Source organism: Mirounga leonina, unplaced genomic scaffold (genome assembly GCF_011800145.1).
Source record: "Mirounga leonina isolate KUSES-001 unplaced genomic scaffold, KU_Mleo_1.0 Mir_53, whole genome shotgun sequence".
In the NCBI taxonomy this organism is placed as follows: domain Eukaryota; kingdom Metazoa; phylum Chordata; class Mammalia; order Carnivora; family Phocidae; genus Mirounga; species Mirounga leonina.
The window spans coordinates 22,808,955-22,825,781 of NW_023270807.1; the positions used below are offsets into that span (position 1 = coordinate 22,808,955).

General features: G+C 37.6%; 1 protein-coding gene across 3 annotated transcripts in view; it reads left to right on the plus strand.

Moving 5' to 3' along the window:
* Positions 1-16,827, plus strand: part of PRIM2 (DNA primase subunit 2) — a 331,933-nt gene that overhangs the window by 9,912 nt on the left and 305,194 nt on the right. For all 3 annotated transcript variants that reach the window (XM_034990912.1, XM_034990913.1, XM_034990911.1), the window contains 2 exons: positions 177-256; positions 1,871-1,991. In XM_034990912.1, coding sequence (XP_034846803.1) covers positions 177-256; positions 1,871-1,991 — 201 coding nt within the window. The remainder of the gene's footprint in view (positions 1-176; positions 257-1,870; positions 1,992-16,827) is intronic.

Genomic DNA, 16,827 nt, shown 5'->3' on the forward strand with positions numbered 1-16,827 from the left:
TCAGTTCTCATTTCATTTGATTGCTATCTTACATAAAATGATAATTATCTTGGAAAGCAAATTATGAAATTTGTATTTGAAACTTTAACTACCATTGGCTTATGATGACTCTGTAATTCTTTATACTTCTTAACCATTCCAATGCATTTATCTTACCCATGTGCCATTATTTTTAGGAAAACTTAGAGAATGAATATGAACCCCGAAGAAAAGATCATATTTCTCACTTTATTTTACGTCTTGCTTATTGCCAGTCGTGAGTATACATTTATGCTCTCATAGTTGAATCTGGTATTCTTGGGTTATAAATTGGTACAGGGGAAGCTGACGTGTATTGTACTCAACATTGAAAAACTCAGAATAACATCAGAAACTGGCGATTGATGAGTTGAACACCGCTGTAGCGAATTGTTTGAAGCCAGTTTACTAAAAATATTGAAAAAATTCTAAAATTTGCCTGTTGAAACACTTGTTAGCTTCGTGGGACAGGCTCTTCATTTGGGATTTGAAATTGGAGGGGATTTCAGGAAGAAGAAGGACTTTTGCTACTGTTTTCCCAGAAAAAAATAGTGGCACTATTTATAAGAAATAATGACTCAAACATATACTTGTATTTGGTACAGATTTTTAGAAGTTGAGATCTATGGGCTAGTGCCCATTAGATAAGATCTTTTCCTTTGCTAGTTCGTTTGTTATAATATAGTGCCACCCAGAGGGAGAAGGAGTTAGTTGCTTTTTTTTTTTTTTTTTAACTTTTTTCCCCTGCATTAATTTTGGCTAAATAGCATACTTATTGTTTTTTTTTTTTTCCTGTTTCTTTCTATTGATAGGCTTAGCAAATGAGAATCTTGAGATTGTTTTCTATCACAAGATTATAACTGAGAAATTATTCACCGTGTTTGGTCCTGGAGCTTTTCTTTTGTAAAAAAGCATGTGCATTTTATGTAATTTATGCAGTAAATGAATTGCTGAGCATCTGTGAAAGTCACTTTGGGGAAAAAAAAAACTAAATCATATATACATGCAGTAGTAAAATTATTTTGTGACAACAATAATGCCCATTGTATATTTTATGAATTAATATATTTATATGTTGGCTTTAAAAAAATTGAGGTATACTTGCACATATTAAATTTTGTGAAATTATAAACTATAAAGCTGTAAGCAAAGTTTACTTTCAGAGTTTCTCTGATCATAATCTATTCAGAGATAAAGTTACTTTTTTTTGAGATAAAGTTACTTTTTTTTTTTTTTTTTAAGATTTTATTTATTTATTTATTTGACAGAGAGAGACACAGCGAGAGAGGGAACACAAGCAGGGGGAGTGGGAGAGAGAGAAGCAGGCTTCCCGCAGAGCAGGGAGCCCGATGTGGGGCTCGATCCCAGGACCCTGGGATCATGACCTGAGCTGAAGGCAGACGCTTAACGACTGAGCCACCCAGGCGCCCTGAGATAAAGTTACTTTAAAAAAATTTGCTATTTATTTGGCATTGATGAAACCACCTTAGGCTGAAGGAATATCCCATTTTCTAATGTAAATGACTATTTTGCAGTTAAATGCAATGAATTGTGTTCTTTTATATTATTTGATAATCAGCTAGGCTCAAGGTATTCTGTATTTAATTCTTTTAATTTTATATTCATAATATCTCTCCCCATGTTCAGCACATCCCTGGTAGATTGTGTGTGCTGTGTATCTGTACTCTTTATTATAATAGAGGACTTGTATGCTTTTAGCTTCTGTCTTTTGGCGTCTTGCTTATGTTTGAATTTTATTTCATAAAGATTTCTTGGATTTAATAATTGGTGGACTTTTAAAATAATATTGGGCTTTTCATTTATGCTTACCATTTCCCTGTCTCCATTTCAGTGAGGATCTTAGACGCTGGTTCATTCAACAAGAAATGGATCTCCTACGATTTCGATTCAGTATTTTACCCAAGGACAAAATTCAAAATTTCTTAAAGGATATCCATTTGCACTTTGAGGCTGTAAGTATAGTTTTGTATCCATCTTCAAATTGTTTTCATCATTCTCCCTTCCTGTTGGCCTTAAGTGCTAGTATTAACGTGTGGCATTCTTTCTCTTTACATTTTCTTCTGAAGTACCTGCCTGAAAGAATAGCTGTTGGCTTTGCACAAGGAACCTTTCCTTTTCCATGACTAGAAGAAAAGGGGCTCCTTAGTACCAAAGTCTCACATTTAGTGACTTTATTAAATATGTGACTTGTGAAAGCACAAAAAAATTTAATTTATACAGGTTCATCTTTAACCAAAATCTTCTAGGCTGAAGATTTAAAGCTAATAATGTATTAAAGGAAATAGAGAAGTGTTAGGTAGTATATATTTCCAGTAATGAAATATAGTTTAGACTTTATTTTAAAAGTCAGTTGGTAAAATCTCTGAGGAGTTGTAAAAATTATTTTGCAGACGAATCTGAATGATTTACATATTGCAACTATATGAAAAAGAAATGTCTGGGATATATTTAGCAAGTGTAAGTATTGTGGGTGGAAATAGGATTTATGTTTTTTAGGATGATCTATGCTGTGGAGGGAAGGCAGAAAAATTTTGTCATGGAGCACTTAGATGTTAGTAGGATTGAGTGAGTCTCCATTTTGGTGTTAGAATGAGTGACTTGAGGCCAAATAAAGTAGAAGCTGGAGTGAAAGACATTGTTCTGAGAAGTGGAAAATATACTCATGGTGTACAGAAACAGTGTGGGTTATTGAGTTGGTGGAAAGAGATGGCATGAAGGGAAGTAAACAAACATTTGATAGACATTTAGTGTTGATTATGTGTGAGGGAAGCACTTTGTGCAGTTTCTCTCCTTTCTAAGAGCCCCATGAGATTTCTATTTTTTTTTAAAGATTTTATTTATTCATTTGAGAGAGAATGAGAGAGAATGAGCATGAGAGGGGGGAGGGTCAGAGGGCGAAGCAGACTCCCCGCTGAGCAGGGAGTCCGATGAGGGACTCGATCCTGGGACTCCAGGATCATGACCTGAGCCGAAGGCAGTCGCCCAACCAACTGAGCCACCCAGGCTCCCGCCCCATGAGATTTCTAAATAACATCTACGTGGGCATAGGAAAGTGTTGAGCCTAGATCATCTGACCCAAACCCCATACATTTTCCCTTTTGTCTTTTTTTGTTTGTTTGTTTTTAACTTAGATCCTTAGTGAAGTCCATTATTGCTAATATCACTTACAGTTAATGTATGCTTTTATATTAAAAATAATTTATTTTTTCCTGTTGTTGAAATGAATAGAGAAGGGCACCTGGGTGGCTCAATCAGTTAAGTGTCTGACTCTTGATCTCACCTCAGGTCTTGATCTCAGGGTTGTGAGTTCAAGCCCCGCATTAGGTTCCATGCTGGGTGCTGGGGATGGAGCCTACTTATAAATAAATAAATAAATAGATAGATGGATAGATAGAAATAGAGAAGTGTCCTTGAAGATGTTTTTTATTCTTTTTTTTTTTTTTTTAAAGATTTTATTTATTTGAGAGAGAGAGAGAGAAAACACAAGCAGGGGGCGGGGCAAAGGGAGAAGGAGAAGCAGACTCCTTGCTGAGTAGGGAGTCCCACATGGGGCTTGATCCCTGGACCCTGGGATCATGATCTGAGCTGAAGGCAGATGCTTAACCGACTGAACCACCCAGGCGCCCCTAAAGATCTATTTTTTATTTTAAAATGTCTCAGTGTATTGTCAAGTATAATTTTTTTTAAGCAAAAACTGTTTTTTTTTTAAACTTTACAATTTAATTATGTACAGAAAAGTGCATAGATCATAACTATATAGCTCTATGAAGTATCACAAAGTGATTATTACCAAAGTTAAGAAATGGAACATTGCTATCACCTGTGTACCTTGTGCCTCCTCCTATTCACTACCTCCTGTCTCCTGCCTAAAATTAGCTACTACCTGACTTCTAATATCATAAATTCTGCCTGATTTTGAACTTTATATAAATAGTATCATACAGTGTGTCTTTTTCCCCCAGCTCTATTGAGACGTAATTGACGTATAGCATTGTGTAGGCTTAAGGTGTCCAAGGTGATCATTTGATACATGTATATGTTGTGAAGTGTTTACCACAATAAGACTAGTTAACACATCCTTCACCTCACATAATTGCAATTTTGTCGTGGTTATGGTGAGAACATTTAAAATTCACTCTCATGTCAACTTTCAGTTATAGAATACAGTATTGTTAACTATAGTCACCATGATATTATGGCAATGGAAGTGTGGACTCTTTGACCAACGTCTCATTTTTCCCCACCCCCTTGCCCCTGGCATTCAACATTCTGTTCTCTGCTTCTATGTATTCGGCTTTTTTAGATTCTACATTACACATGAGATCACAGGTATAATATTTTATAATACCTTTATTGAGATAGCATTCACATATCTTAAAATTCACCCTTTTAAAATGTACAACTTAGGGGAAGGGAAAAAAAATAAAATGTACAATTTATTGGTTTTTAGTATAATCACAGAGTTGTACAACCATCACCACTATCTATTTTAGAACATTTCATTACCCTAGAAAAGAATTTGAGAATTATCCTACCCATTAGTAGTCACTTTTCGTTTCTTCCTCTCATCCCTTGGAAGCCACTAACCTACTTTCTGTCTCTGTGAATTTGTCTATTCTGGTCTTTTCATATAAATGGAATCATGTAACTTGTGGTCTTGTTACTGGTTTCTTTCACTTAGTGCAATTCTTTTTAAGAATTAAGTATAATCAACATACAGTGTTGTATTAGTTTCAGGTATACAATATATAACAATTCAACAATTCTATACAATTCTCAGTGCTTATCACAATAAATATATTCTTAATCCCTTTATATATTTCACCCATCCTCCCACCTACCTCCCTTCTGGCAACCACCAGTTTGTTCTCTGTATGTGAATCTGTTCTTTGGTTTGTCTCTTTGTTGTTGTTGTTTTGTTTCTTAAATTCCACATATGAATGAAATCGTATGGTATTTGTCTTTCTCTGATGGACTTATATCACTTAGCATTATATCTTCTAGGTCCATCCATGTTGTTGCAAAAGGCAAGATTGCATTTTTTTATGGCTGAGTAATATTCCATTATATACACACACCACATCTTTTTTATTCATTCATCTATGGATGAACACTTGGGTTGCTTCTATATGTTGGCTATTGTGAATAATGCTTTACTTAGCATGATATTTTAAAGTTTCATCCATGTTGTAGCAAAAATCAGTACTTCATTCTTTTTTATTGTCAAATAGTATTTCTCTGTTCAACAGTTGATGGACTTTGGGTTGTTTCTACATTTTGGCTATTAGGAATAATGCTGCAGTGAATATGTACAAATTTTGTGTGGATATCTTTTTATTTCTTTTAGGTATATATCTGGGAATGGAATTACTAGGTCATAGGGTAATTCTGTGTTTAAACTTTTGAGGAACTGCTAAACTTTTTCAATGTGGCTGCACCATTTTATATCTTACTGGTGTACGATGGTCTCCCTTTCTCCACATTTTCACCCACAATTGTTGTTACTTGTTTTTGAATGTAGCCATCCTAGTGGATGTGAAGTGGTAAGTCACTGGGGTTTTGATTTACATTTCTCTAATGATGAATGATGTTGAGCATCTTTTCACGTGCTTACTGGTTATTTGTATATTTTGGGGGGAATGTCTATACAAATCCTTTTTATGTTTTTTTAATCGAGTCATCTTTTTATTGTTGAGTGTTAATTTACATATTCTGAATACAGTAAGATATATGATGTACAAATATTTTCTCTCAGGATTGTCATTTCATTTTGATGGTATCATTTGCAACACAAAGTTTTTAATTTATGTGAAGTCTAGTTTATCTATTTTTTTCTTTTGTCACTTGTACTTTTGGTGTCAGATCTAAGAAGGTTTTGTCTAAAGGAAGGTCATGAAGATTTTCTCCTATGGCTTTCTGTAGGAGTTTCTTTCTTTCTTTTTTTTTTTTTAAGATTTATTCATTTATTTTAGAGAGCGAGAGAGTGAGCGAGTGTGCACAAATGGGAGGGGCAGGGAGAGGGAAAGAGAATCCCAAGCAGACTCTGCCCAAAACATGGAGCCCAGTGCCTGGCTAAATCTCAGGACCCAAGATTGTGACCTGAGCCGAAACCAAGAGTTGGACACTTAACCAATTGCACCACCCAGACACCCGTCTAAGAGTTTTATAATTTTGGTTCTTACATTTGGGTTTGTCGCCCATTTTGCATTAATTTCTGTATATTGTATGGAGTAGGGGTCCAACTTAATTTTTTCGCATGTGGCTATCTGGTTTTCAGGTGTCATTTGTTAAAGTGGCTATTCTTTCCTCATCAAATTGTCACTCTTGTCAAAAGTCAGTTGACTGAATTGGTTTATTTCTGGACTCTTAATTTTATTCTTTTGAGCTGTATGCTTATTCTTATGGCAGTACTGTATGGTCTTGAATATTGACTACTATAGCTTTGTATATTTGAAATTGAGAAGTAGGAGTCCTTTAACTTTGTTCTTTTTCCAAGATTATTTTGGCTATTTTTGTTCCTTGCATTTTCTTAAGAATTTTAGGATTCACATATCAGCTCTACGAGTAAGTCAGCTGGGACTCAGACTGGGATTCAGACTGAGATTGCAGAAACCATGTAGATCAGTTCGGAGAGTTTTGCCATCTTAATACTAAATGTTTTTCATGAACATGGGATATTTTTATTTTTGAAGGTTTTCTTTAATTTTTTCAACAAAATCAAGTACTTTTGTTAAATTTATACCTGTAAGTATTTTATTCTTTATTTTTACTTTTAATTTTTTAAAAGATTTTATTTATTTGTCAGAGAGAGAGGGAGCGAGAACATGTGCAGGCACCCACAAGCACCCACAAGGAGGGGGAGTGTCAGGCAGAGGGAGAAGCAGTCTCCCCGCTGAGCAAGGAGCCCTATTCGGGACTTGATCCCAGGACCCAGGTATCATGACCTGAGCCGAAGGCAGACGCTTAACCAACTGAGCCACCCAGGTGTCCCTTATTCTTTATTTTTCAAAAATTTTAATTTAATTTGATTTTTAAGTAGGCTCCATGGTGGGGCTTGATCTCATGACCCTGAGATCAAGACCTGAGATGAGATCGAGTCAAATGCTTAACTGACTGACCCACCCAGGCGACCCCCTTAGTATTTTATTCTTTAATGTCACTGTAAGTGGAATTGTTTCTTTATTTCATTTTTGGAATATTTATTGCTGGTTTATAGAAGTTCAATTGATTTTTGTATATTGATCTTGTATCCTGCAACCTAATGGAACTCTTAGTACTGAGAGGTTTTAGTGGATTCCTTAGGAGATTATGTCTCACAAATAGAGGTGAATCTTACTCATTACTTTCCAATCTGGATGCTTTTTATTTCTTCGTTTTTGACTAATTTCCCTAGCTAGAATCTCTAGTATAATGTTGAATAGAAGTGGCAGTAGTGGACATCCTTGTCTTGTTCCTGATTTTAGTGGGAAGAAATCATTCAGTCTTTTACTTTGACCTATGATATTAGGTATGTGTTTTTTACAGATGACTTTTATTCAGATTGAGAAAATTTCCTTCTAATTTTATTTGAGCATTCTCATCATGAAAGGGTGTTTTGTCATGTGCTTTTTTTTTTTTTTAAGATTTTATTTATTTATTTTGACAGAGAGAGACACAGCGAGAGAGAGAACATAAACAGGGGGAGTGGGAGAGGGAGAAGCAGGCTCCCCGTGGAGCAGGGAGCCCAACACGGGGCTCGATCCCAGGACCCTGGGATCATGACCTGAGCCGAAGGCAGACGCTTAACGACTGAGCCACCCAGGCGCCCCCGAGTCATGTGCTTTTTTTGCACCTGTTGAGATGATCGTATGATTTTGTCCTTTATTTTGTGAATATGGTGTGTTACATTAATTGATTTTTGGTCCCAACCTTGCTGGGATATTCCTGGGATAAATTCCTCTTGCTTATACTGTATGATTGATTGATTGATCGACTGATTGGAGAGAGAGCGTGCACGCACCAGCGGCGGGGTAGATGGGCTGAGGGAGTGGGAGAATCTCAAGCAGACTCAGTGCTGAGCCACCTAGGTGCCCCTGTATGATCCTTTTTATATGTTGCTGGATGATTTGCTATAATTTTTTGGAGGATTTTTGTGTTTATTGATAAGGGATGTTAGTCTGTAGTTTTCTTGCAATGTCATTGTCTAGGTTTGGTATCAGAGTAATCTTGGTCTCAGAAGGGGTTGGGAAGTGTGAAGTGTGTCCTGTTCTTTTGTTTTTTTTGGAAGAGATTGTGAAGGATTCGTGTTTTCTTTAAATATATGTTAGAATTTAGGCTTAGGCATCTCTTTGTGGGGTGTTTTAAAATTACTGATTCACTCTTATTATAGATCTATCCAAATTTTCTATTTCTTCTTGAGTCAGTTTTGGTAATTTGTGTTTTCTAGGAATTTGTCCATTCATCTGAGTTATCTAATTGATATGTACACTTGTTCATAGTATCCCTTATAATCCTTTTTTAAAAAATTGTAATATAGGGGCACCTGGGTGGCTCAGTCAGTTAAGCATCCGATTCTTGTTCTTAGCTCAGGTCTTGATCTCAGGGTTGTGAGTTCAAGCCCTGCATTGGGCTCCACGCTGGGTGTGACGCCTACTTAAAAAAATTGAAATATAATTAATATCCAATATTACATTAGTTTCAGAAATCCTTTTTTTTTTTTTTTAAGATTTTTTATTTATTTTATTTATTTGAAAGAGAGAGACAGAGATAGCGAGAGAGAGCACAGGCAGGGAGAAGAGGGAGAAGCAGGCTCCCCGCTGAGCAGAGAGCCCGATGTGGGACTCAATCCCAGGACTCTGGGATCATGACCTGAGCCACCCAGGCGCCCCTCAGAAATCCTTTTTATTTCTATAAGGTTGGTAATGTCCTTTCATTCTTTCATTACTGATTTTACTAAGTCTTTTTTTTTTTTGGTCATTGAGTCAGAGGTTTGTCAATTTTGTTGACCTTTTCAAATAACTATTTGGTTTTGTCAATTTTTCTCTACTGTTTTTTCTATTCCTGTGTCTTTAATTTTTGCTATTTATTATTATCACTTACCAGTCTTTATTATTTCCTTCCTTCTGTTTGCTTAGGGTTTAGTTTGCTCTTCTAGTTTCTTAAGGTCGAAGTTTAGGTTACTGATTCAAGGTGTTTTTTGTTTTTTGTTTTTTTTAAAGATTTTATTTATTTGACAGAGAGAGACACAGCAAGAGAGGGAACACGAGCAGGGGGAGTGGGAGAGGGAGAAGCAGGCTTCCCGCAGAGCAGGGAGCCCGATGCGGGGCTCGATCCCAGGACCCTGGGATCATGACCTGAGCCGAAGGCAGACGCTTAACGACTGAGCCACCCAGGCGCCCCTCAAGGTGTTTTTTTCATTTTTAATGTAGGCATTTATATTAACCCTCCTCTGAACACTGCTTTAGATGCATTCTGTGAGTTTTGGCTGCGTTGTGTTTTGTTTTCATTAATATCAAAGTATTTTCTTTGTTTTTTCTTTGACTTACTGGTTATTTTGGGTGTTGTTCAACTTGTATTTTTTTTCAAAGATTTTATTTATTTGAGAGAGCGTGAAAGAGAGAGAGCACGTGCAAACACAAGCAGGTGGAGGGGCAGAGGGAGAGGGAGAAGCAGACTCCCCACTGAGCAGGGAGCCTGATGTGGGGCTTGATCCCAGGACCCTGAGACCATGACCTGAGCTGAAGTCAGATGTTTAACTGACTGAGCCACCAGGCGCCCTCACCTTTTATGTGTTTTTGAATTTTCCAAACTTGCTGCTGTTACTGATTTTTAATTTAATTCCATTTTAGTCTGAGAACATATTTTGTATGACTGCAGTCCTTTTAAAATTATTGAGTCTTATTTTATGAGCTAGTGTATGGTTTGTCCTGAAGAATGTCCCAAATGAGCTTATTAAGAATGCATGTCTATTGGGCACCTGAGCTATTGGGCATTATTTGATTACTTTTTAAAAAATAATTGGTTGATGACCCTTGCCGAAGTTAGTATTTCAGAGGAAGCCTCCAATCTCTTTCCACAGTGATTTATGTCTTAATGCTGACATTCTTGTATCAGAGAGCCAGGAGCCCACTGTTCACTATGGTGACTTTTTTCTTTCTTTCTTTTTTTTCATTCTTCATTTTTTGTATATGGTTCATCTAATTCATGATTGTTTTCTGTGAGATAATATTAGCTCTCTCTTCAGTATCTCTTTCTCTAGGGATTTAAGTTGTGGCTTTCTCTTCTCTTTTCAATCAATTAGCACACTTTCATCCACTTTCCAATACCATGTTGAACTCCCTCTTCCACCATTTTGTTTGTCCTTGGTGGTTTATATTCTTTTTTTTTTTTTTAGATTGTATTTATTTGCGAGAGAGAGAATGAGAGACAGAGAGCATGAGAGGGAGGAGGGTCAGAGGGAGAAGCAGACTCCCTGCCGAGCAGGGAGCCCAATGTGGGACTCGATCCCGGGACTCCAGGATCATGACCTGAGCCGAAGGCAGCCGCTTAACCAACTGAGCCACCCAGGCGCCCGGTTTATATTCTTTTTATATCATTATTGTCACTTTTCATTTTGTTGTGGAGTTAATGGAAATAAATACTTATGTTCAGTTTGCCATGTTTAGTGACAGGCCTCAATGGTCTCAGTAATTATAGTTTTAAATTAGGGGAACAATGATAAAGTTTTTGAATGTGGTTTATTAATAGTGGTTAACAGTCCAGACTCTGGTGGTGTATTTGTGGAGTTTGAGTTACCCATCTGATGCATATCAGTGTTGGAACCGCCCCCTTCTGATCCTACATGTTTTGCTTGGTATATGAAGAAAATATGGTCCTGACCACTCTTTATGCAGGCTGTTCTCAGAGCTGTGTTTTTAACAAGCAACCTTGCGGGATGAAGTAATATTTTCCTGATATATAGAGGAGGCTTGCTTACCGCTTGCTGTAAAAGTGATTGTTTCTCAGTGTTCGTTGCTGTAGTGCAAACCCATTCTACTTGACCATTCATCTGGACTATGTCATGTTTCCCCCAAGGAACTTGATGGTAAGCAGAATGACACAATGTCTCGGCTCTCTTGCTGCTGCTTATGAGTAATACATTTCTTTGTCTCTAATGCAGGAGTCTTTGTCTTCTGTCAGCATCCATTAAACAGTAATAGGCTAACTTTTGACTTATAGGTAGCATAAAATTCAATCCCAGACTTGACAATCAGGTATGTGATTTTGAGTAAATTTTCTGATCTGTACTTGTTTCCTCATTTTTAAGATGAGGATAATCCCGGAGTGCCTGAGTGGCTCAGTGGGTTGAGTGTCCGACTCTTGGTTTTGGCTTAGGTCGTGATATCAGGGTTATGAGATCGAGCCCTGCGTCTGGCTCTGTGCTCAGCATGGAGTCTGCTTGAGATTTTTTCCCCCTCCCTCTCTATTCCCCTCTGTTCTTCCTCCTGCTTGTGTTCTCTCTCTCTCTTTAAAAAAATAAATAAATAAAATGAAGATAATCCTAATCCTCACCACAGATTCCTGAGTTTTAAATTAGTTAGAGTAGGGGCACCTGGGTGGCTCAGTGGGTTAAGTGGTTGCCTTTGGGTTATGATCTAAGGGTCCTGGAATTGAGCCCTGTGTCAGGCTCCCTGCTCAGCGGGGAGTCTGCTTCTCCTTCTGCTCCTGCTCCCACCGCTTGTGCTCTCTTTCTCTCCAATAAATAAATAAAAAAAATTAAAAAAATTTAGAGCATATAGAGTTGTTAGTATTATGCCTTGCATATATATTAGTAATATGGCAGATATAGAGGCCGCAAATGTTTGTATTTGGAGAAGCTTGGGGTTAATTAGATTTGATATGTTTTTGCTGCAATTAAAAAAAATCTATTTTGGATACCTGAAACCATAAAAATCCTAGAAGAGAACATAGGCAGTGGGTTTTTTGACATTGGCCCTAGCAGCTTTTTTCTAGATATGCCTCCTGAGGCAAGGCAAACAAAAACAAAAATAAACTCCTGGGAACACATCAAAATAAAAAGCTCTGTACAGTGAAGGAAACAATCAACAAAACTAAAAGGCAACCTGTGGAATGGGAGAAGATATTTGCAAATGACATATTTGATAAAGGGCTAGTATCCAAAGTATATAAAGAACTTATAAAACTGAACAGCCCCCCCAAATAATCTAATTAAAAATGGGCAGAAGATATGAACAGACATTTCTCCAAAGAAAACCTGCAGATGGCCAAGAGACACATGAAAAGATGTTCATCATCACTTACCATCAGGGAAATGCAAATCAAAACTACAATGAGATACCACCTCACACCTGTCAGAATGGCTAAAATCAACAACATGAGAAACAGCAAGTGTTGGTGAGGATGTGGACAAAGGGAAACCCTCTTGCACTGTTGGTGGAAATGCAGACTTGTACAGCTACTCTGGAAAACAGTATGCAGTTTCCTCAAAAAGTTAAAAATAGAACAAGCCTATGATCCAGCAATCATACTATGGGGTATTAACCCAAAGAATACAAAAACATTAATTCAAAGGGATATATGCACTCCTATGTTTGTTGCAGTATTATTTACAATAGCCAAATTATGGAAGCAACCCAAGGGTCTGTCCATTGATAGATGAATGGGTAAAGAAGATGTGGTATATATATGCAATGGAATATTATTCAGCCATCAAAGAGAATGAAATCTTGCCATTTGTAATGGCATGGATGGAACTAGAGAGTACTATGCTAAGTGAAATAAGTCAGAGAAAGACAAATACCGTATGATTTCACTGGTGGAATTTAAGAAACAAAACCTATGAGCAAAGGGAAAGAAAAAAGAGAGGCAAACCAAGAAATAGACTCTTAACCATAGGGAACAAACTGATGGTTACCAGAAGGGAAGGGGGTTGGGGGGGGTAGGTTGAATAGGTGATGGGGATTAGGAGTGCATTTGTGGTTATGAGCACCAGGTGATGTATGGAAGTGTTGAATCACTATATTGTACCCCTGAAATTAATATAACACTATATGTTAACTGGGATTAAAAAAGAACTTAAAATCTATTTTGGGTCTTGTTATTATAGGAGAGTGGAATTTATGGCACATATAGGCATACTTTTAACAAGTGTCTTGGCAGTCATGATTGGCTTTTAATATTATTCTGGTTGCTTCCAGTCTGTTTGCTATAATTACTGTATTTATATTCCGTTTCATTCTGCAGGTCATTTGAGGTGCATTATAATAAACATGCATTAAAGTAAGATGTAGAAATATGGATAAGATTGGAAAACTGAATGTAGGGAAAATTAATGTCTACATTTGTATGTCACCGGGGATCCTATGCAGTTTCGAAAAGGAAGAGTAACTTTTGGCTTTTTATGTGACTTTTTGTTTTTTTAGTTCAGTGATTATTAGTTGTTGGGAGATAGGATGTAGGTAGTCCTCCTGGGTGGTTTATCAGAACCTTGGTTGGAGGTGTATAGTGTAAAAACATGTTTTTTTGAAATAAACAGTGTGGAATATAAAACTTGATCAAGTGTTTGTAGCTGGTGCTGATTCATGGAGGAAAGAAAAGAGCGAGAAAGCATTGCAGGGGCTTGGCAGAAAAACCATTCCTGTGATAGATTGTATCACTTTACTAGCAGAGACCTTTTTCCTTCTTTTTCTGGTATACTCTCATGGCAGCTGATACTAGTAATCAAGGCACTTGAATTCAGGTGCTCTTGATTAGCTTGCCAGTAGCTCCCTGTGGCTCTTCCCATTTCCCAACTTTTACCATTTCGTTAATGGGAACATGCACATTTTTCTTCACTTTGATTGGAATATTTGGTTTGTGTTTGAAACTGTTGTGCTAAAACAGGTGTCAGTGATGCTTTTAGACTCAAGGCAAAGCAGGGATTAGGGAAAAGTTATTAGCATTTATTGTATAAGCTCGTCTCTGATGTGTAATAGACCCTGCTGCCCAAGTTGAGGCAGAGGGAAATAGTGGGGAGTAGAGAGCCACAGGGCCATCTTGGCTTCCATGTTACAGAAGCTGGGTTGCTGGCACACACATCTTAGAGTCTACCTGGACTCTCCGTTTGTATGCATTTGTTTATCTTTTCAGATTAATTAAAACTGCAATGACTTTAAAAAAAAAATATATTTTAAAGATGTTATTTATTTATTTGAGAGAGAGAATGAGATAGAGAGCATGAGAGGGGGAAGGGTCAGAGGGAGAAGCAGACTCCCCGCCGAGCAGGGAGCCCGATGCGGGACTTGATCACTGGACTCCAGGATCATGACCTGAGCCGAAGGCAGTCGCTTAACCAACTGAGCCACCCAGGCGCCCTAAAAAATATTTTTAAGTAATCTCCACACCCAATGTGGGGCTTGAGCTTACAACTCTGAAATCAAGAGTCACATGCTCTACCAACTGAGCCAGCAGGTGCCCCTAAAGCTGCATTGACTTTTATATGGATCTCTTTCTGTGAAATATATTTTTATATTAGAAGGAGATGCAGTGTTACAATTAAATTGCATTGTGTTTGCTTTGATGGAGAAATATGTACAGAAAAGGGAATAATTAATTTCTTTGCAAGGTTTTTTTTTTCTTAAATTTTTTGTTGTTTGCCATAGTTGATGTAAATTTATTGGATAAAAGTTTGAAGGAGGTGAATGAGGCCAGTTATCAGACTGGGACTCGTGTTGTATTTCTTGTTCTGACTGTGTTTTGATAATTTAGCTTTTGTAGTCTGTATTTGGATTTTTAGTGGATAGTAGATTCTGAATTTTTAAGATACATAACATAAAACCTTAATGTGAAGTATTCAGAAAGGAAAAACTGATATTTTTCATTCTTGGATTTATGTGTAAATAATTTGTATTTTAAATCTGAAATTTCTAGGCAAGGATTAGAAATGATTAATTATTGCAGTCTTGGGGGGGACATTTTGGATCTAATTGCTGAGTTGATTGACTTAACCTTGTGTCATATTAAAGGCGAATGAGTAAGGTCAAACATACTATTAACGATTTTTCAGTTGACCAGTTAGGGAAAGGTCAGGTTTTGACACCTGTCAGCCTCGCAGACAAAGGTTCTCTGTGCTCTTGCTGTTCAGAGTCTGATAGCTGTTTGTAATTTACCTTGATGTTTTAAAAAATCTTCTTAGGACAGTCAAAAAATATTTTTTACCTGATTTGAAATACCAGTGGATTTAATGGCAGTACAGTGAAGGTGAGTGTCTTAAAAGATATCAAGTGTATTCCATGTGTTACAAATGAGAAGTCCACTGCATGTTAAGTAGAACAACTGTTGTTCCATTGTCAAATATGTTCAGGAAGGGAGGTTTTGTTTTTTTTTTAAGATTTTATTTATTTGACAGAGACACAGCGAGAGAGGGAACACAAGCAGGGGGAGTGGGAGAGGGAGAAGCAGGCTTCCCGCCGAGCAGAGAGCCTGATGCGGGGCTCAATTCCAGGACCCTGGGATCATGACCTGAACTGAGGGCAGACGCTTAATGACTGAGCCACCCAGGCGCCCCTGGAAGGGAGGGTTTTTGAGTGAAGGCATTGTGGTTGGTAACCTTATTACCTGGCTCACTGAAAACAAGTACTTGTAAAACTTTGGATTGCTTATTTTTACCTATTTTAAAATAATTTTCTTGTCCTGAATCTGATATTTAAAATCTGTTTCTTATCCCTTGAAGTTTGGAATCTTAATTTCTTCTATATTAGAATCATGTCATTTTTGGCTCAGTCCTTTTCGGTGATCATGAATTAATGTTTAATTTGTCATTTGTTATTGGAAGTGTCAGTTATGTGAATTTATTAGGAACTTCTGGATACTTTTCCCTAGTTAACATTGGAACATTGATTTTACATTGATTTAATAGTTTTACATGTTGAAGTTTAAAGTAGTTTTTGGTGTTCACTTGTGCATTATTATTTCTTAGATATTTGCAAGTTGGCCTTGAGGTAGTCATGGTTTTCTGATCATTTTGGCCTTTATTGTTTTCATAGCTAGTTGATCTAGTTAGGGTTGTTGTAGCTCTTTTGGACTGTGCATTCATCATTGTGGTCAACTCTTTCTATTACATAAAATAGGAAAATGCCATTCATTTGATATATATGACTCTCTTTGTAGCTACCCTCTGGGATATGTTTACAAATTATTATAAGCCTAGTAATAAGTTGCAAAGCAATTTTAATGTGCTTGCAAAATCGAGAAATGTGTACTTTAATTTTCTCTCTGACGCGGAATAAATTTCAGCAATGGGGAGTCTGATGTTACAGCTGAGACAAAACACGCACATGTCAGAACGGACATCTAGTGGAACACACTAGAGAACAAATGTATTTGATGAGCATGGAAGCTTTTCATAGGATGTCTGACAAGCCACTGGCTATGACAGGAGTGGAAAGGGGGCCTGGAGAAGAGTGAAGTGGGATGGTAAGTACATACGATTAACTCTTGGCAACCCTGAGCTGAGAGCCCACTCCTTGGCTCCGTCTTTCCAGCTGGCTTCCCTGCTCCAATACCTGGGAACTCTGCCGCACTCAGGCACCCCGGGTCTTTCTGTGACCCCGAGGGTCCTTAGACCACCCTGTCCCAGCGAGGGTTCCACCCCCCACTTAGCCACTAGAGCGACGTCCTTCAGTGGAGCAGACTTCTAAAAGTTCCGATTTTGTGCTCCGGCGCTCTATCACTTGCCGGTAGCGGCTGATGGAGGCCCCCTCCCCCGCCGTCTATCTTCCCGTATATTGCCTCAGATTCACTTCTCTGCATGTCCTACCTTCCAGAAAGTGG